Below are 21,690 nucleotides of genomic sequence, written 5' to 3' on the forward strand. Positions count from 1 at the left end.
TCCGTATCTATCCTGTCACAGCCATAGTCTTTGGAGCCTCCTTCTCCCTCTGGCACACTCAATCTTTTTTTTTGTTTGTTTTTTTTCTGTTTTTTTTTGTTTATTTTTTTTAGGAAATTTGGTTGTTTTATTTTGTAAATAAAACTATTTCCAGTATCAGAACCTTGAAAAGCACTACATTCACAAAAACTGAAAACAGGAAACAGCACTTACTAAATCAGCATGGCTTGTAAACTTAGCAGCCTGCGATTTAGCAATATTTTATCCCAACAATTATGTAGGAGGTGTTAAATTCAGAGTCTTCTAAATTTGGAAAAAGTACATGTAATAAATGGTCTTTTATAAATTACACAGAATGGTATTAGTTCATTGAAACTTTATTCTCAGCTACTCTGTGAGATTGCTGAAAAGCAAAGATTGAGAAGAGCCATTGAAAAGCTTGTTTATGTAACAACAACAAAACAGACCTAATAACCGTGATAGTCTATTTCCCTTATGACTTTCTTAAACATATCTGAAACTGTGAACTTACCATAAAAATAAAGAAAATAAATTTCACTCCATAAACTATACACAATCTATATTCTTTTGAAAGTAAAAGAGAATAGCAATTAGTCTGGTCTTATGTTCTACCTTACCAACCATAAGATGTTGTATAGAAACCCAGAAAAATGAAAGCTCTGTCTTTAAGCAATAGTAAACCCTTTGAATGGCAATTTTCGGAGAAACTGTGATACAATGGGAAAGAGTGGCACACTCAATCTTAAGACTAAATGTGGACACTCAGGACAGCTCTTCCAGATGTTATGATTTGACCCTTCCTCTGCCTGACTTGCACCATGGGCCTCTTCTGAAATTGTGCCTTCTTTACTCATATGTGTCTCCTCTTAATTTGGACAGGAAAAAGTACTCTTTCCTTTTTCTGTCCCCCGCCATGTCATTTCTCTCCTCTGATGTACCTATCCAGGTCTTAGCCTCCATCAGGGTCTCTAAACAACCTTGGGAATCATGATGGAGTTAGATACAAGGACCCCCATCCTATGAGAAACCTTTCACCAGTTAACCCGTCTTTCTCTCTAAACAAGTGTTAGAGAGAGCATCAGCAATGTTACACATTGGCTCCTCACAATCTAAAATCAGTTAATACCTAGCTATTTTTGTCATGCAGACCTTCTGGACCTTCCCTGTATTTTAGAGGTCACCTATGGGGGCAATGTGTGCACTTTTGAATAAACAGCGCTATTTGCTTACCAGTAAGTTGGTTCTGGTAGAAATGGAGAACAAGGTTTACAGGCTAGTGGCCTGGAAAAATGGCTTGACGATTAAGAACACTTGTTGCTCTTACAGTGGTCCTGGGTTCAGTTTCCAGCATCCTCAGTGTGGCTCACAATCATATGTAACTCTGTTCCAAGGGACCTGAAGCTTTCTATTCTGACCTCTGTGGCTGCCAGGCATCTTTATAAAATTAAATTAAAATTATTAAAGAACAGAGCCATTGTTCTTCAGTCCTCCATCTCATGATTAACCCTTTCACATACTTAATTGCTCCTTTGGCTGCTCCTTTAGTTGCTCCTGCTTATCGTGATCATTCTGGGATTGCTCTATCCATGATCTGTTAACCTTTTCCAGAAGATTTTGGCTGACAGGATCACCTCAGTTTTCCTAGCACAGTTAACTCACAAGAAGGCCTTAAAGTTTTTCTCCTCCAGTCCCTTCGTTCCTAGGACTGTCGCCCCTCTCTAACAGGAAGTATCATTAGAGCATAGTTCCTGAATTGAGAGAACAGAAGCACAGCCATCTTGTCTTGAAGGCAGCTCCATTCTGGCCTGAATAGTATCCCTTTCCATGAAACTAAGAGTTTCAGTTTGCTGAAGGCAGACTTTAATTGAATGTATCATTCCCGTAATGTTAGTTAAATCAGTAACATCATCTCATCTAACCCACAAGACCATTCTGATCATTCAGGAAAATTCACAGCACCCCCAGTAAGGCCTTTCCAAGAACTACCCCTATAAGAAACCTAGCCAGTAAATGAAGTTGATCGTCTTACTCTCTTGATTTCTGATAAGTGCCTGTCCCAAGTTTTTCTCAAAGTCAACCTATCTTTGCATTGCGGAAGCAGAGGCTGTTGGATTTCTGAGTTTGAGGCCAGCCTGTTCTCCAGTGAGAATTCCAGGACAACCAGGGCTACACAGAGAATCCCTGCCCTGTCTCAAAGAGCCAAAAGCAAGACCAACCCCCACCAAAAAAAAAAAAAGAAAGAAAGAAAAAGAAAAGAATGAAGCTGATTGTATAGGCCTGAATGTGTGTGTTTGTTTGTTTAAGACGAACTTACTATGTATCCCAGGCTTACCTCAAAGCTATGACAATCCTCCTGCATCATCCTCTAAAATTCTGGAAATACATGCTTGTACTAGATGCCGGTCTCAAGTCAGTGTTTTAAAGAAGCATTTTAGATAATTGCTAAGTTCAGAGAGATCTGAAAATCACAGACATATAATGGAAATATGGCAGATCAATTGGGACTGGAAAGTACATGTGAGATCATTTGGGGTTTTAAATAATATGAGAAGGAACTCCAAGTGCTGTAGTCAAAGATAAGCAATATTCTTAGAAATCCTTCCCTTCATGACTTTACTCTGGTCTTTACATTGGGAATGACACTAGTATTCTATATATATGGGAAGTGCAGTTTAATAGCTATTGCCTTCTTTATAGTGAAGGAAATGCCATCTCTACCTGGACTCTGCAAAAATACGTAGTTGCTGGAATAAGGCCTTTGACTTCGTACTGCAAACAAGGGCCAGTGTAAATCAAGTGCATGGAATCTTCAACTTGTCCCCACTGCAGTCGGTAAGCAGTGATTTCAGCACCATTGCATTTAGGAATCTGAAAGACGAAATGCACACAGAAATTCAATCCTTTTTCTAAGTGGTCACTATATTAGATACTGTGGAGCAGAATAACACATGAAAGCTTGTAATCCATCAAGTGAAACAGGATAGAGATGGATAGGAACAAACACAGGCTGGACACTAGAACCACATTCAAAGGCACAAGTTAGAGTAAGAAAAAGGACATGCTGATTTCACAACTGAGATGAATGAAAACAAATATATTAAGACAATGAAGGCTGATGAGAAGCCAAGGACAATGGCACTAGGTTTCGATCCTAATACATGAACTGGCTTTGTGGGAGCTTAGCCTGTTTGGATGCTCACCTTCCTGGACCTAGATAGAAGTGGGAGGACCTTGGTCTTCCTGTAGGGCAGGGAATTTGGACTGTTCTTCAGTATCGAGAGGGAGGGGGAATGGACTGGGGGGAGGAGAAGAGGAGTGGGGATAGGGGGAGGGGAGTGGGGGGAGGGGGCAATATGTGGGAGGAGGGGGAGGGAAATGGGAAACGGGGAGCAGTTGGAAATTTTAATTAAAAAAGAATAAAAAGAAAAAAAAGAAGACTACAACAGAAGAGAGCTATATATTAGCAGTCCAATGCTATTTGAATGTTCTATTGCAAGAAAAATTATAATTGAGTTAATTATTAATTATTTCAAATTAATAAATTAGCATATTAATTTATTTTAATATTTCATTTATGTTTGTGTATGTGTATTTGTGTCCATGTGATTGTGTAGTGCCAGAAAGAAGTGGTTTCCTGGAGTAAGTTGCATGTGGTTGTAAGCTGCACAAGGTGTTGGTAACAAAATTTGGGTCCTCCACAAGAGCAATAAGTGCTGAAAGACTTTCTTCATATACCTTTAGAAGAAAAAGATAGGAGAAAAATTGCCTGTATGGTGCCTACTTATAACAACTCTTAGGCTTTTAAGAGATATCAATGAAAGGTTCTCCTATAGGAAATGCTAAATAGCCCCACCTTGTGTCAATATTTTGTGCAAGAAATCATTGGAAATAATTCATGCATAGTTTCCACAATCTATATATAATTTAACAATAAATGGATGATATTTTATTATCTTATTCAAATGTGGATACTTTAAAAAGTGTTTGAAGAAATAAGATAGTTTTCCCTCATTGGGGACTACAAATTTTGCCTGGGAAAATATGAAGAGGGGATTCTATTAATTACTTAGGATATAAAACAGGTCTACAGACTGGCTGCTCTGAAAAGCCATCTTTGCGCCTCCTCCTCCTCCTCCTCCTCCTCCTCCTCCTCCTCCTCCTCCTCCTCCTCCTCCTCCTCCATGCGGCAGACTCTGGCAGCTCTCTCGCCAGAGTCCTCGAACTCGATTCGTCTCGCCCTCGCTGCAGTGGAACACCGGCGTGCCCCACCATGTCAGACGCGGCCGTGGACACCAGCTCCGAGATCACCACCAAGGACTTGAAGGAGAAGAAGGAAGTTGTGGAGGAGGCTGAGAATGGAAGAGCCGCACCTGCCAATGGCAATGCTAATGAGGAAAATGGGGAGCAGGAGGCCGACAATGAGGTAGATGAAGAAGAGGAAGAAGGTGGGGAAAAAGAGGAGGAGGAGGAAGGTGACGTTGAGGAAGAGGATGGAGATGAAGATGAGGAAGCTGAGGCTCCTACGGGCAAGCAGGTAGCTGAAGACGATGAGGATGATGATGTTGACACCAAGAAGCAGAAGACTGACGAGGATGACTAGACAGCAAAGGAAAAGCTAAACTAAGGCCGCCGTGACCTGTTAACCCTCCACTTCCCATCTCAGAATTTAAACGTGGTCACCTTCGAGTAGAGGAGCAGGCCCCGCCCGCCCACAGCAGGCAGTGCCACCCACAGATGACATGCGCTCTTCATCAACCCACCAAAACCACAACATGAATTTGCAACAGGGGAGGAAAAAACCAAAACTTCCAAGGCCCTGCTTTTTTTCTTAAAAATACTTTAAAAGGAAAATTTGTTTGTATTTTTTATTTACATTTTACATTTTTGTACATATTGTTAGGGGTCAGCCTTTTTTGATGATGACAGGTGACCAGACCAGCCTTCAGAGTGTTCTCTGTCCTACTTCTGACCTTACTTGTGGTGTGACCATGTTCATTATAATCTCAAAGGAGAAAAAAAAAACCTTGTAAAAAAAAAACAAAGAAACAAAAACGACAACAAAAAAACAATCTTATTCCGAGCATTCCAGTAACTTTTTTTTGTGTATGTACCTAGCTGTACTATAAGTAGTTGGTTTGTATGAGATGGTTAAAAAGGCCAAAGACAAAAGGTTTCTTTTTTCTTCCTTTTTTTGGTCTATGAAGTTGCTGTTTATTTATTTATTTTTTTGGCCTGTTTGATGTATGTGTGAAACAATGTCCAACAATAAACCGGAATTTTATTTTGCTGAGTTGTTCTAACAGAAAAACAAACAAACAAACAAAAAAACAGGTCTACAAAAAATTCAACCCCAAAAGGTACAAATCAGGAGAGATCTATTGCAGACTCCTAATGACTTCCAAAGGTTGCTATGGCTCACTATTGGGATAGATAATTATGGACTGCATAATTTATTGTGAAAAGTATGTAAAGTTCTAGGAAATTATCAGCAGAGGCTGAAAGAGAATTGACTTTGTTGGGAGAGAAATTACAGAATGCATATGCGGGGCTTAACTGCATTCTAGTCATATTACCCTTCAAGCATTCCCCTACAAAGATTTTATTATCCTTTTTTAGCTTTTAATTTTTTAAAAACAATCTTTTTCTTTTTTACATAAAATTCTGGTTCTCTGTCCCTCTTTTTTCCCCACTCCCTTCACCCCCCCCCATACACTTCTCAGAGAGGATGAGGCCTCCCATGGGGGGTCAACAAAGTCTGTCACATCATTTTCTTTATCTATTCTTTAGTTGAGGGGCATCTAGGTTGTTTCCAGGTTCTGGTTATTATGAATAATGCTGCTATGAACATAGTTGAGCAAATAAAGGCAGGACCATTGAATCAGGACAGACGCCCTCCCCCCAGTATCTAGCCAGAGCAATGTATCTCTCCATAGTGAATGGGCTTCATAAAGCTATTCAGGCACTAGGGATACATACTGGCCCCACTACAAGTGGTCCCACAAACAGCCTAAGTCACACAACTTTCATCCACATTCAGAGGATCTAGTTTGGTCCTACGCTGGTTCCTCAGTTGTCAGTCTGGAGTCAGTGATCTCCCACTAGCTTGGATAAGATGTTTATCTGTTTCGCCATCATGGTCTTGACCCCTTTGCTCATATTCCTGTTCCTCCCTCTTCTCAACTGGACACGAGGAGCTCAGACCAGTGCTTAGTTGTGGATCTCTGCATCTGCTTCCAACATTTACTGGATGAAGGTTCTATGATGACAACTAAGGTAGTCATAAATCTGATAACAGGGGAAGGTCAGTTCAGGCACCCTCTCCATTGTTGCTTAGATTCTTAGTTGGGCTCATCTTTGTGGATTTCTGGGAATCTCCCTAGTGACAGGTTTCTTGCTAACACTATTATGCCTCCCTCAGGATATCTCTTTCCTTGCTATACTTCTCTGTCCTTCCCACAAATTTACCATCCTGATTCCTCATTTCTCCTCCTCCTCCTCCTCTTCTCCCCACCTCCCTTCCCTTTCATCCTCCCCTAGCCTAATGTTCCCACTTTACTCAGGAGATCTTGCCTATTTCCCCTTCCCAGGGGATCCATCTATGTCTCTCTTAGGGTTCTCCTTGTTTCTTAGCTTCTCTGGGGTTGTGGAATGTAAGCTGTTTATCCTGTGCTTTTTATCTAATATCTACTTATAAGTGAGTACATACTGTATTTGTCTTTCTGTATCTGGGTTACCTCACTCAGATTGGTTTTTTCTAGTTCCATCCATTTGCCTGCAAATTTTATGATGCCATTGCCTTTTACTGCTTAGTAGTGCTCCATTGTGTAAATGTACCACATTTTCTTTATCTATTCTTTGGTTGAGGAGCATCTAGGTTGTTTCCAGGTTCTAGTTATTATGAATAATGCTGCTATGAACATAGTTGAGCAAATGTCTTTGTTGTATGAGTGTGCATCCTTTGGGCATATGCCCAAGTGTGGTATTGTTGGGTCTCAAGGTAGATTGATTCCTAATTTTCTGAGAAATTGCCATACTGATTTCCAAATTGGCTGTACAAGATTTCATTCCCACCAGCAATGGAGGAGTGTTGTTTTTACTCCATATCTTCTCCAACATAAGCTGTCATCAGTGTTTTTGATCTTATCCATTCTGATTGGTATCTCAGAGTGGTTTTGACTTGTGCATTTCCCTGATGACTAAGGATGTTGAGCAGTTCCTTAAATGTTTTTTTTTTTTTGGCCATTTGATATTCATCTTCTGAGATTTTTCTGTTTAGATATGTACCTTAGTTTTTAAAATGGAATATTTGGTATTTTGATGTCTTGTTTCTTGAGTTCTTTGTATACTATGGAGATCAGCCCTCTGTCAGATGTGGGATTGGTAGAGATACTTTTCCATTCAGTAGGCTACCTTTTTCTCTTGTTGGCCATCTCCTTTGACTTGCAGAAATTTCTTAGTTTCAGGAGGTGCCATTTATTAGTTGTCAATCTCAGTGACTGTGATACTGGTATTAAATTCAGGAAGTGGTCTCCTGTAGTACGGAGGCTGCTTATTTTGTTCCTGGCCACTCATCCCTGAAATAAACACACAGAAACCATATTATTTAAATCACTGCTTGGCCTTTTAGTTCTAGCTTCTTATTTGCTAGCTTTTATATCTTAATTTAACCCATCTCCATTAATCTGTGCATCACCATGAGGTCATGGCCTACCAGCAAAGTTTCAGCACCTATGTCTCTGGCAGCAGCTCCATGACTTCTCTCTGACTCTGCCTTCTTTTTCCCAGAGTTCAGTTTAGTTTTCTCTGCTTACATCTATTCCCTGCACAGGCCCAAGACAGTTTTCTTTATTAACCAATGGTATTTACAGCGTACAGAGGGGAATTCCACATCACCTCCCCTTTTCTGTTTAAATAAAAGGGAAGGCTTTATCTTTAACATAGTAAAATTACATATAACAAAACAGGTATCAAGCAATAATTACAGTTACAATATTTATATCTACTTTATCTTTTATCATAACTAAGCAAAACTATAAATATAATTTCTTCAACTCCATCAAAGACTCCAGAAGGATATTAATATTATCTCTCCCAAACCTTAATCAGGAAGGGGTGTTGGATTTTGTTGAAGAATTTTTCAGCATCTAATGAGATGATCATGTGAATTTTTTCATTCAGTTTGTTTATATGGTGGATTGCATTAACAGATTTTCTTTTTAAAAAAATATTTATTTATTTATTATGTATACAATATTCTGTCTGTGTGTATGTCTGCAGGTCAGAAAAGGGCACCAGACCTCATTACAGATGATTGTGAGCCATCATGTGGTTGCCGGGAATTGAACTCAGGACCTCTGGAAGAGCAGGCAATGCTCTTAACCACTGAGCCATCTCTCCAGCCCCAACATTAACAGATTTTCATATGTTGAATCATCTCTGCATCTCTGGGATGAAGCCTACTTGGTCATGGTGGGTGGTCTTTCTGATGTGGTCTTAGATTTGGTTTTCTAGTATTTTTTTGAACATCAGTGTTCATGAGGAAGATTGGTCTGTAGTTTTCCTTCTTAACTGTGTCTTTGTGTGGTTTGTATATTGGGTAACTGTAGCATTAGAAAAAGAGTTTGGTAATGTTCCTTCTGTTTCTATTGTGTGGAACAATTTGAGGAGTATTGCTATTAGTTCTTCTTTGAAATTCTGGTAGAATTCTGCACTGAAGCCATCTGGCCCCAGGCTTTTTTTTTTTTTTTTTGAGACTTTTGACGGCTGCTTCTATTTCCTTAGGGGTTATAAGTCTATTTAAGTTGTTCATTTGGTCTTGATTTAATTTTGGTATGTGGTACCTTTTCCAGAAAAATTTTCATTTCCTTTAAATGTTTCAATTTTGTAAAGTACGTGTTTTTGAAGTATGACCTGATCATTCTCTGGATTTCTGAAGTGTATGTTATTAAGTTCCCCTTTTTATTTTTGATTTTGTTAATTTGACTATTTTCTCTTTGCCTTTTGGTTAGTTTGAATAAAGCTTGGTTTATCTTAATTGATTTTCTCAAAGAACAACTCTGTCTCACTTATTCTTTGTATTGTTTTCTTTGATTCTATTTTATTGATTTCAGCCCATAATTTGATTATTTCCTGTCATCTACTCCTCCTGGTTATGTTTTGCTTCTTTTTTTCTAGAGCTTTTAGGTGTGCCATTAAGTCACTAGTGTGAGAGTTCGCCAGGTTCTTTGTGTAGACACTCAGTGCTGTGAATTTTCCTCTTAGCTCTGCTTTCAAAGTGTCCCATAAGTATGGGTACATTGTGTATTCATTTGCATTTAATTTTTTGAAGCCTTTAATTTCTTTAATTTTCTTCTTTGACCCAGGGGTGATTCAGTTGAGCACTGTTCAATTTCCATGAGTTTGTGGACTTTCTCCAATTAGTGTTGTTGTTGAATTCTAGCTTTAAGCCATGGAGATCTGATAAGATACAAGGGGTTATTTCAGACATTTTGTATTTATTGAGGTTTGCTTTGTTACTGAGTATGGTCAAGATCTCCTGAGTAATTTGGGAGCATAGAGACCTTGGGGAAGAGTTGAAGAGGGGAGGGGAGAGACAGGGAGGGGAGCAGAGAAAAATGTAGAGCTCAATAAAAATCAATTAAAAATGTAAAAAAGAGAAAAACATTCTGAGTGAAGTAACACAGACCCAGAAAGATGAGTATGTTATGTACCCACTCATATGTGAATACTAGCAAAGGGTAAGGAACCTATAGTCCACGACCCCAGAAAGGCTAAGTATCAAGGAAAACCCTAAGAGAAACATACATAGATCCCTTTGTGAAGGGGAAATAGACAAAATCTTTGGAGAAAGTTGGGAGTATGGAAGTTGGGGGAGAAGGGAATATGGAAGGGAGGAAAAGGGGAGAAGTGGAGGGGAAGTATAACCAGAAGGAATGGGATGGTCAAGATGGGGGAAGTACAGAGAAGGAGAACAAGGAAAGAGATATCTTGACTGAGGGAGCCATTACGGGGCTAGCAAGAAACCTAGCACTAGAGAACTTCCAAGGAACCCACAAAGATGACCCTAGGTATGACTCTAAGCAATAGTGGAGAAGTTGCCTGAACTGGTCTTGTTCTGTAGTCAGATTGATGACTATCTTAAATGTCATCATAGAGCCTATATTCAATAACTGATGGAAGCAGATGCAGAGAACCACAGTGGATCATTGGGCTGAGCTCCCAATGTCCAGTTAAAGAGAAGGAGGAGTGAGAATACAAGCAGAGAAGTCAAGACCATGATGGGGACACTCACTGAAACAGCTTACCTGAGCTAATGGAAGCCTTCCAACTCCAGCCTGACAGCAAGGGAGCGAGCAGAGGACCAAACTAGGCCTTCTAAATATGGGTGATAGATGTATGGCTGGGTAGACTGTGTAGCCACGGGCAGTGAGACCAGGATTTAGCCCTACTTCTTGTTCTGGCTTTTTGGAATCCATTCTCTCTGGAGGGATACCTTGCCCAGAGTAGATATATTGGGCAGGACCTTGGTTCTGCCTCAAAGCAATGTGCTAGACTTTGTTGACTCCTCATGGGAAGCCTTACCCTCTCTAAGGAGTGGAGGGGGGGAGTGGGGTAGGGGATGGATGGGGTGGAAGGTGGAGTGAGCAGGAGGAGGGGAGAAAGTGGGAAATGGATTTCACATGAAAAATGAGAAAAAGTAGTTTTTTAAAAAATAGATTAAAATAAAAAATCAGAAAAAATAACCTGAATTATCAAAATGATAATCAACATTATGTCAGGCCCAGTTAAGTTGATCATCCTTTCATTTAATTGTTTCATTTTTAAATCATGCGTTGATTAAAATCATACAGAGGCCTAAGTTTCTCTATCATAATTGTGTTTCTCATTTTTTAATGTTGGGAGAAGCTCTCTCTTTTTACGAATTTTCCCATTTAAGAATTTTCAATTCCTTGGTTGAGGGGCATCTAGGTTGTTTCCAACTTCTGGCTATTACAAATAATGCTGCTATGAACAAAGCTGAGCACATATCCTTGTAGTATGGTTGAACATCTTTTGGGTATATGCCAAAAAATGATATTTCTGAAGCCTGAGGTAGATTGATTCCCAGTTTTCTGAAAAGCTGCCATACTGGTTTCCAGAATGGTTGTAAAAGTTTGTATTCTCATCAGTAATTGAGGAATGTACCCCTTACTCCACATCGTTTCCAGCATAAGCTAGCACTGGTATTTTTGATCCGAGCTATTCTGACTGGTGCAAGATTAGGTATCTCAGAAGGTTTTTTTTTTTTCTCTCATGGTTGAAATGACCTTTATTTCTAGCACTACTTCTTGGTTTATTTATTTATTTATTTATTTATTTTTCTTAAAAATTTCCACCTCCTTCCCTCCTCCTCTTTCCTTCCCACTCCCTCTATCCTCCTCCTCCTCCCTCTCCAGTCCAAAGAGCAGTCAGGGTTCCCTGCCCTGTGGGAAGTCCAAGGCCCTCCCCCCTCCATCCAGGTCTAGGAAGTGAGCATCCAAACAGTCTAGGCTCCCACAAAGCCAAAACATGCAGTAGAATTGAAACCCAGTGCCATTGTCCTTGGCTCCTCAGTCAGCCCTCCTTGTCCCACACGTTAGAGAGTCTGGTTTGATCACATGCTCCATCAGTCCCAGTCCAGCTTGTTTTGGTGAGCTCCCATCAGATCAGCTCCACCGTCTCAGTGGGTGGGCGCATCCCTCGCGGTCCTGACTTCCTTGCTCATGTTCTCCCTCCTTCTGCTCCTCATTTGGACCTTGGGAGCTCAGTCCAGTGCTCCAATGTGGGTCTCTGTCTCTAGCTTCATCCATCGCCAGATGAAGGTTCTATGGTGATATGCAAGATATTCACCAGTATGGCTATAATATAGAGCCATTTCAGGCTCCGTCTCCTCAGCTGCCCAAAGATCTAGCTGGGGATATCTTCATGGACACCTGGGAACCCCTCTAGAGTCCAGTCTCTTGCCAACCCTAAAATAACTCCCCCAATTAAGATATATACTTCCCTGCTCCCATATCCAGCCTGCCTCCATCCCAACCATCTCATTCCCCCAAGCTCTCCCTATCCTCCCCTTCTCACTTCTCTCTCTCCATCTCCCCTTACTTCACCCCACCCCACCCCCAAGTTCCCAATTTTTGCCTGACAATCTTGTCTACTTCCAATATCCAGGAGGATAACTATATGTTTTTCTTTGGGTTCACTGATAGAGGAAGGTCACTGGTTAAATAATAAAGAAACTGCTTGGCCCTCATAGGTTAGAACATAGGTGGGTGGAGTAAACAGAACAGAATGCTGGGAGGAAGAGGAAGTGAGCTCAGATGCAGGGCAGCTCCTCTGAGAGACAGAGGCCATGCTCCCCTCTCCCGGGCAGATGCAGGGCAGCTCCTCTCAGAGGCAGATGCCATGAAGCAAGCCGCCAGGTCAGACATGCTGAATCTTTCACAGTAAGACTGGTGCTACACAGATTATTAGAGATGGGTTGATCGGGATATGAGAATTAGCCAGTAAGGGCTAGAGCTAATGGGCCAAGCAGTGTTTAAAAGAATACAGTTTGTGTGTTGTTATTTGGGGGCATAAGCTAGCCAGGCCGGGAGCTAGGTGGCAGGAATGCAGCCCGTAGCTCCTTCAACAGTTCACTTTCCTATTTAGCTACTCTAGGATCATGGATTATAGGCTCAATATCCTTTATTTATGGCTAGAATCCACTTATGAGTGAGTAAGTACCGTATTCGTCCTTTTGGGTCTGGGTTACCTCACTCAGGATAGTGTTTTCTATTTCTATCCATTTGCATGCAAAATTCAAGATGCCATTGTTTTTTTTTTTGTTTGTTTTTTGTTTTTCCGCTGAGTAATACTCTAATGCATACATATTCCACACCTTCTTTATCCATTCTTCCATTGAGGGGCATCTGGGTTGTTTCCACATTCTGGCTACTACAAATAATGCTGTTATGAACATAGTTATTTCCCTGCAAAGGATATTGAGGCTATAGTTCCTGATTCTAGAGAAGTTAAGTAACAAGGTGAACCCTGAGAAAAACATACATAGATTTATCTGGAAAGGGGAAATAGACAAGATTGCCTGACAAAATTGGGAGCATGGGGGTGGGGAGAGTGGGGAGGGCAGAAGGGGAAGACGAGGGGACTAAGAAAAACTTACATAGATCTATCTGGAAAGGGAAAATAGACAAGACTGCCTGATAGAATTGGGAGCATAGGGATGGGGAAAGTGGGGAGGGCAGAAGGGGAAGACGAGGGGACAAAGGGAGGAGGGAGGAGAACTTGAGGGAATGGGATAGTTGAGATGGAGTAAGGAGAAAGATGAGAGCAAGATAAGAGATATTTTGATTGAGGGAGCCATTATGGGACTAGCAAGAAACCTAGTACTAGGGAAATTCCCAGGTATCCACAGATGACCCCAGCTAAGACCCTAAGCAATAGAGGAGAGGGTGCCTTTCCCTGTAGTCAGACTGATGCATGTCTTCAATATCACTATAGAACCTTCATCCAGCAACTGATGGAAACAGAAGCAGAGACTTGCATCAGAGCACTGGACTGAACTCCCAAAGTTCAGTTGAAGAGTGGAAGGAGTGAGAATATGAGCGAAGAGGTCAAGACCATGAAGGGTTCACCCACTGAAACAGTTTATCTGAGCTAATGGGAGCTCACCACCTCCAGCTGGACAGGAAAGGAAACAGAATAGGCCCAACCTATTCCTTCTGAGTGTTGTTGACAGTTGCATGGCTGGGGCAGACTGAGGGGCCACTGGTAGAGGCACCAGGATTTATTCTTACAGCATGCATCAGATTTTTGGGAACCTATTCTCTTTAGCTGGATACCTTGCTCAGCCTAGATATAGTAGGGAGGGCCTTGGACATTTCCCAAAGTAATGTGTCTTACCCTCTCTGAGGAGTGGATGGGGAGCATAGTGAGGGGGTCAGTGGAGGGAATGGGAGGAAGGTAGGGAGTGGGAACTGGGATTGTTATGTAAAATGTAAAAAGATTGTTTTCATTTTATTTAAAAAATTAAATAGTGAAAAAAAAGAATTCCCAATTTTCTCACCGAATCTGCTGATGGTGATGATAAAGACGTGAGGTTGATTGCTGCTGCGTAGAACATTATAAGCCTGTTCATATTTCAAGGCATCTACCTAGTTTTGGCAGCATCTGAAGAAGGGGGTCCAGGGAAAGCCCACCAGGAGAGAAGAAAGATTAACCCAGGGGCGGGGCAGTGACTCCAGTCAAGTGTAGTTCAGGCATATGTCAATTGCTGCAAAGCCTGTTCAGGCAAACAGCTTCTTCATGAATCCATACCCAAAAAGTTAGGCACCAGATGTAGCTTGAATTGTACTTGTTCTTAATAATAAAAACTCAGAGTCAGCTATCAAGGGGTGAAAGCTGAAGAATCAGAGAAGCAGAGTGGCAGCTACTAGAGTTCTTACCACTCCCAATGCTCATAACAAATGGGTGATTCTGTCCTTAGGCTGCTTAAGACTGACGGCATCAGACGGACTGGAATGAGCTCCTGTCTCCTCCCACCCTATATTCCTTTCTCCACTCAGCTGTATCACTCCTGTCTCCACCTCCCTAGTGCTGGGATTATAGGTATGTGATCCCAAGTGCTGAAATCACCTTTGTGTGAGCTGTTTCACTTTTAGGATGGATCAATTTTGTGTAGCCCAGGGTGGCCTTGAACTATCAGAGATCTGTCTACCTCTGTCTCCTGAGTGCTGGGATTAAAGGTGCTTGCCACTACTGCCTGACCTCCATGGCTATCTAGTGTGGCTAGCTCTGCACTCTGATCTTTAGGCAAGCTTTATTTGTTAGATCATAAACAAAATATCACCATATAAGATTATTTGGCCTTTTCTTTATCACTGGTTTATTGCTATGAATAGACATTAGGAGCACAGCAACTTTTTTTTTTTAAGGAAACCATGTAGTTGGGTCTTTGCTTACAGTTCCAGAGGTTTTAGTTCCCTATTTATTATCATGGTAGTGGTATGGTGGTGCTCATGGCTCTGGAACAGTAGCTGAAAGCTACATCCTGATCCATAGCAGAGAGACAGTGGACTTGGTATGTGCTTTTGAAACATCAAGGCCCATGTCCAGTGACACACTTCCTCTAACAAGTACACACATCCTAATACTTCCAATTCTTCCAAAGTGTTCCACTGTCTGGAAAATAAACATTTAAATATTGGAGCCTATGGAGTCATTCTTATTCAAACCACCACAGGCCTCTTCTGAGTCCCCTGTACTCTTCATTGAACTTTAGTATTCATTTGTCAATTTCAAAAGAGTGACTGCTAGGATTATGATGGAGGCTCATTGAGTCTGTGTATCTGTTTATGATATACTGACATCCTGAGAACATAGTCTTCTGATACATGAACACAAGCCTTTTAATGACCATATGAACTCAGTCCATCTATCTGCCTGTCTGTCTATCTATCTATCTATCTATCTATCTATCTATCTATCTATCATCTATCTATCTATGTATCTATCTATCTATGTTAGAGACATTTAAATACATATGTATAAATATATTTCAGTGGATAAAAATGCTTTTGTTACCTTTTATTTTTAATCAGGGACCATAATTAACATAATTACCTGGGCACCCATAACATGGGTCACAAAGCTGCCATCGTCAAATGTCAGTGTGCAACCGCACACACACACACACATATATAAACCTGTTCCAACCGGTTTAAACTGGTTCATACCGGTTCTGACCAGTTCGATCCAGTTTAAACCGGTTCAGTCCGGTTCTGAGGGTTTTTTTCTATCTGGATCTGTTTTACCAAGCATTTATATTGTTTTTTGATGGCATGTGGGGAAACTTTGGTGTTGCGGGAGGTCCTTCCGCTCCTCCAGCCAATGGCTGCTGAGATACCAGCCCATTGGGGCGTGGTCTCTCTCCCTTTAAAAAAGCTGGCCACTTCCCTCCTCGCTCTCTCTTACTTCCTGCTCCGCTTCAGGCAACTAGACTCCCTTCCTGATTGCACAGAGGGCTGTTGTCTGGGACAGTGATCTGTAAGTTTTTTCCCCTTTAAATAAATAACCATTCTATTAATCATAATTGCAAACTGGTGTGGGATTTGTTTGTGACTTATGCCTTCGCCTTCACTTTAACTACTACATCATCTACTGGTATTGCTCAGCTTAGCACATGATGGTTGCACATTGAGGTTTGCGACTGGCTCCCTGCTACAGGCAGTTGCCAGGACAGGCTTTTCTGTACTGCAGCCAGTATAAGAGAGTATGGGAACCCACAATGTGGCTTATCCCATGGCACGCTGGCAGCTCAAGCCTACAGGCAAGGGCCCAGAGATGAGTCCCTGTACTGTGGCTGGCATGAGAGACAATAGGTTAGGAAGTTGCTCTTGGCTCTGTTCCTGTGTGGCTAGAACCCTTTGCCAAGCTCTTTCAGGTTTTATATTGATGTAGTTTCCAAACTTTGGGTGCCATTTGTAGGCACAGTTTTCCTGTTCCAACTGTCTACTAAGAGTTGTAATATTAATTGTAAATATTCAGCCTGTAGCTCATGTTTGTTACTAGCTAACTCTTACAACTTAAATTAATGTATTTCTATTAATCTGTGGCTGTCATGTGACTCGTGATTTTACCTGTCCTCCAGCATGTCTTGCTTGCTCCATGCCTGATGGCATCTTCTCTGACTCCACTCTTCTTCATCCCAGCAGCCTTAGTGTGTTTGTCCTGCCTATACTTCCTGCCTGGCTACCAGCCAGTCAACTTTTTATTAAACCAATTCAAGTGACACAATTTTACAGTGTACAGAAGGATTATTCCACAGCAGTGCTGGGAAATAATAAGAAAATAAGAACCTTACTATGTTGCCTTGAGATTATTTGTGTGATATTTTATTGAAGAATGTGGTTGCTTTTCACCCTTGTCCAAAGACAGAGTCTGCCTGAAGACAACCTAATGAGTTTTGGATTAATTCTGTTGGCAGAAAAAATCTCAAAATAATCTAGTATAGACTCTGCCATATGGTTATTGGTATTAACTCTAATGAACCTTATAATGAAAAGGAACAAGCTCAGCATATTAAAACACAACATGTAGAACAATTTGAGGAGAAAAGGAGCATGCAGAAGTGGAATAAAGCTAAGTTGTGGTTCAAGGAGATAAACAGATTAAGAAATGGAATAAAGTAAGTGGTGACCTCGGGGCAAGATCCTATCCAGCTACGTTTCCAACTTAAAAAAAATTAAAGAAAATCTTAGAGCAAAGTGTTGATGTGCATGCCTTTAATTCCATCTTGGAGAAAGCAGGGGCTGGCAAATTTCTGAGTTTGAGGTAAGCCTGGTCTACAGAGCATGTTCCAGGACAGCCAAGCTTAGGTAGTGAAGGTAACAATCAAACACAGAAAGCTGGTGAAGATGTAATTGAACAAAGGAGCCATGTTCCAGCTCTAGTAAGCACCAGAACTTGGCATCTTTGACCACGTGGCCCTGGTTTTAAAGTTAAAGAAAGAAGAAACAGGCTATGTATGGAATTTGTCTCCACATCTAAGGAAAGCTGCTGAGGGAAAGCATGTGTCAGGGGTATCCCCAAATGAAGGCCTGGAGAGACCATAAAGTAAAGCTGTGAATTGCCTTGGAGATGAAGCCTGGATTGCTTTAGAGACCCCCAGATGTTAGCAATGCCAGAATCATGGGGCACCTTCCAAGGAAAACTGCTATCAGGGAACGGAACTTGTGGTGATATTTTGTTTATGCTCTAACAAATAAAGCTTGCCTAAAGACAGAGGGTGGGGCTAGCCACTAGTTAACCACAGAGGCCAGGTTGTGGTGGCTCACACCTTTGATCCCAGCACTTGAGATCTCATGCCTTTGATCCCAGTACTTGAGAGACACAAGCCTTTAATTCCAGCACTAGGTAGGTGGAGACAGGAATATAAGGTGAGTGGAGACAGGATCTCAGTCCATTCGGTTTGAGGATTCAGGAGAGGTAAGAATTCTCTTTACTGGCTGGCTCCTTTACTTCTCTGTTCTTTCAACATTTACCCCAATAGCTGACTCCAGGTTTTTATTATTAAGACCAATTATAATTCGTGCTACAGGAACTAGCCCAAGAGAAAGAAGTACACTGCAGTCAACAAAGCGGAAAGGAATTGGAAATCTGAAGAGCACTTTGACAAGAGACCTGGAGGTGCAGAGTTTGGAGTTTGCCCAACTGGTTTTCAGCCTTGCTTTGGTCCAATATTTCCTCACTATGCTCTCTTACCTATGTTTCGGGATGGTAATGTATAACCTGTGCCATTACATGTGTGAAATATGTGATCTGGGTTTTGATCTTGATTATATAGGGTATTACAGTTAAAAGGTTGCATGAGTCTCAGAGGAGACGTTGAACTTTGGACTTTTAAACATTGTTGAGACTGTGATGGACTATGGGGACTTTTGAAGTTGGACTAAATGCATCTTGCATTGTGATATTCTCATAAACTTATGGGGGCCAGGGAGTGGAATGTGGTTGTTTGAATGTAATTGGCCTCCATAATTTCACAGGGAGTGACATTATTAGGAGATGTGGCCTTGTTGGAGTAGGTATGGTCTTGTGGAGGAAGTGTGTCTCTATGAGTGGTGAGCTTTGAGGTTTCCTATGTTTAAGTTGCTGCCAGTGTTACAGTTCACTTCCTTTGGCCTGTGGATCAAGATATAGAACTATCAGCTCCTTATCTGGAAACTTGTCTGCTTGAATGCCACCTGCCATGATCATACTGGACTAAACCTCTGAACTGTTAGCAAGCCACCACAATTAACTATTTTCCTTTGTAAGAGTTGCTGTGGTCCGTGGCGGTACATCCTAAAACAATGGTGGCCGGCGGCAGCGATCCTCGGGCTGGAGACGTTGAAGAAGATGCCTCTCAACTCATCTTTCCGAAAGAGTTTGAGACAGCGGAGACACTCCTGAACTCTGAAGTTCACATGCTTCTGGAGCATCGAAAGCAGCAGAATGAGAGTGCAGAAGATGAGCAGGAGCTTTCAGAGGTTTTCATGAAAACCCTGAACTATACAGCCCGTTTCAGTCGTTTCAAAAATAGAGAGACCATTGCCAGTGTTCGTAGCTTGCTTCTCCAGAAAAAGCTACATAAGTTTGAGTTGGCCTGTTTAGCTAATCTTTGCCCAGAGACTGCTGAGGAGTCCAAAGCTCTGATTCCAAGTCTGGAAGGGCGTTTTGAAGATGAGGAACTGCAGCAGATTCTCGATGATATCCAGACCAAGCGCAGCTTCCAGTACTAATGTTTACATCCTGCTCCTGAGATTGCTCAGAACGCCACCACATCCCAGCCTGGTCAGCGTCACTCAGGAGTGCTGAAGCAGAAGACACTTGGGTCACTTTGCTTTATTGAGATATAATGTCCCTCTGTGGTCCTCAGACTCATGATACGCCTCCTGCCTCACTCAGCCAAGTTCTGGGATTACAGGCGTGAGCCAACACTCAACAGCTTGGCTTTTTGGAGAGGAAAGGCTGGCTTGGTGATGGTCTTGGTTGCTGTCCCCACAGTGACTATTGGACCATAGTTACTGTGTTTTGTGCAACCTTGAAGGGCTGTTATGGTCAAGCGTGCTGCAGTCTGGAACCTGTGAGATAGAATGATGTGTTGACTGTCTCTTACCTTGGTGGTTTGGGAGCCCATGTTATTCTTTGTTCTTGTCATTTCAATTTTTGATGTAAATATAGTTTGTAGTTTTTAAAACTAAACTGTTATACAAAATCTTGTATAGGGGAAGAATGTTCTTATCTAGTTGCAAATGGGAGAGATAAACCAGAATTTTTTTTTTTTTAAAAAAAAAAGAGTTGCTGTGATTGTGGTGTCTCCTCACAGCAATAGAAACACTAATTAAGACAGGAGATGTGTCCTGTTGGAGAAAGTGTGTCACTGGATATGGACTTTGAGGTTTCATGCCAAGTCCTGTATCTCTGTGGATAAGGATGTAGCTCTCAGTTACTGCTCCAATGACATGAGTGCCACCATACCCATTCCATAAGTTAAATGATGGACTAAACCTCTGAACCTGGAAGCAAGTCCACAACTGCATGTTTTATAAGAGTTGTAAGAGTTGCTACGGTCATATGCGTCTCTTCAAGCAGTAGACCAGTAAGTAAGAGAAGGCCAAACTGCCTTGAAAGAAGGGCAATGTGCAAGAACTAATGCTTCCCCCTTTAGAAACCATCCACAAAGCTACAACAAACAGTGAAATGGTGAGACCAGCCTGAGATTGATCTGGAATTTAATACACAAAGATTGTTATTTTAATACAAGCACTAAAACCTATTAACTAACAATTTTACTTAAAACATAATGATTAGTCAATGGATAAACTATAATATCTCCCAAAAATGTTAATGATATGATACATGGATATTTACAAGAAAAAGAATGTAATTGGCCCTTGCCACTAACCACACACAAAGTTAATACACAATGGATCAAAATCTAAAATCAACTTAAAAAACAAGAGTAAAGTTTTATGACATTGGGTCAAGAAACAATTTCTTAGATCTACAGAAAATAACAAGAGATAAAGTTGCTTGGTTAGATGAGTGGAGTATGCCTTTATCCCAGGATTCCTGAGGGGGAAGCAGGAGAATCTCTGTGAGTTTAAAGGCAGTCTGGTCTACAGAGTGACTTCCAGAATAGCCAGGGCTACATAGGGAGAATCTAGCTTCTCCTCCTTCCCTGCCACCATGAATTGTATTTAACCAAATAGAAAATATTTGCTTATAATACAAAGGACATCATGAAATAAACAAAAATGCCACCAGCTGTGGTGTCATGAGCCTATCATCTCAGCACTGGGGAGGTGGTGGCAGGAAAATGAAAAATTTAAAGTTATCTTCAGTAATGTGGTAAGTTCCAGGCTAGCCTAGGGAATGTGAGACTTCTTAAATACATATATGTGTGTATAACTCTCTCTTTCTCTCTCTCTTTCTCTCTCTCTGTAAAATGTGGGAGGGGAGAAAGGATTATGGGAGCCAGAAGATCCAAGGACACCACAAAATCAGTTAACCTGGGCTCATATGGCTCACAGAGACTGAACCACCAACCAGAAAGCCTAAGTAAACAGGAAGTGCATTGTAAGCAACTTCCAAAACTCTAAAAATGACAGAGACATCTCGCTGCCTGGACAGTCACCCAAAGTTCTTCTGTATCACTGGGGCATCCATTTTCAGCCTACAGGCCCATAGTATCCAACAGACATTTCCATGAAGCAGGAAATTTTAAAGACGGTTCAGTCACTTTCTTCTGTGTCCTGTAGAATGTCTCCCAGACTCTTTCATGAAACAGAAACCCCGAAGGATCATCTCACCTTTAGGCAATTAATTTTATGGAAGTCAGTATATGAAAGAGACTCCTAGACATCCTCAGTCTTCTCTTTTTCTGTCCCCATCCCCTCTCCTGACCAGTTTACTGCTCATAACCCTCACAGCTGTCCTTCCTTTCGACTCAGGTCAGGAACCCATCATCTCTCCTGGCATTTCTGCATCAGTGTCTCCATGTACACCTTGCCTCTTAATTTTCCTCTTCAATACAGTCTTTTTTATTTTAATTTTTTAATATTTTCATCAGTATATTTTGATCATGTTCTTCCCCCTCCTAGAAGTTCATAT

General features: G+C 41.3%; 2 protein-coding genes across 2 annotated transcripts; both read left to right on the top strand.

Moving 5' to 3' along the window:
• The first annotated feature begins 4,210 nt into the window (after positions 1-4,210).
• On the top strand, positions 4,211-5,041 carry LOC130867953 (prothymosin alpha-like). Its single transcript, XM_057760175.1, has one exon. The coding sequence runs from the start codon at positions 4,292-4,294 to the stop codon at positions 4,619-4,621; it is 330 nt and encodes a 109-aa protein (XP_057616158.1). The 5' UTR covers positions 4,211-4,291; the 3' UTR covers positions 4,622-5,041.
• A 13,827-nt stretch (positions 5,042-18,868) lies between these two features.
• Positions 18,869-19,841, top strand: LOC130867968 (DNA-directed RNA polymerase II subunit RPB4-like). Its single transcript, XM_057760192.1, has one exon. It carries the CDS (start codon positions 18,888-18,890, stop codon positions 19,314-19,316), a length of 429 nt encoding a protein of 142 aa, XP_057616175.1. The 5' UTR covers positions 18,869-18,887; the 3' UTR covers positions 19,317-19,841.
• The last annotated feature ends 1,849 nt before the right edge of the window (positions 19,842-21,690 follow it).

The sequence above is a fragment of the Chionomys nivalis genome, chromosome X (genome assembly GCF_950005125.1).
Source record: "Chionomys nivalis chromosome X, mChiNiv1.1, whole genome shotgun sequence".
Taxonomy (NCBI): domain Eukaryota; kingdom Metazoa; phylum Chordata; class Mammalia; order Rodentia; family Cricetidae; genus Chionomys; species Chionomys nivalis.

What these genes read in the sequence shown, in the direction of transcription:
- LOC130867953 (XM_057760175.1), top strand. Translation starts at nt 4,292, where the DNA reads ATGTCAGACGCGGCCGTGGACACCAGCTCCGAGATCACCACCAAGGAC.
- LOC130867968 (XM_057760192.1), top strand. Translation starts at nt 18,888, where the DNA reads ATGGTGGCCGGCGGCAGCGATCCTCGGGCTGGAGACGTTGAAGAAGAT.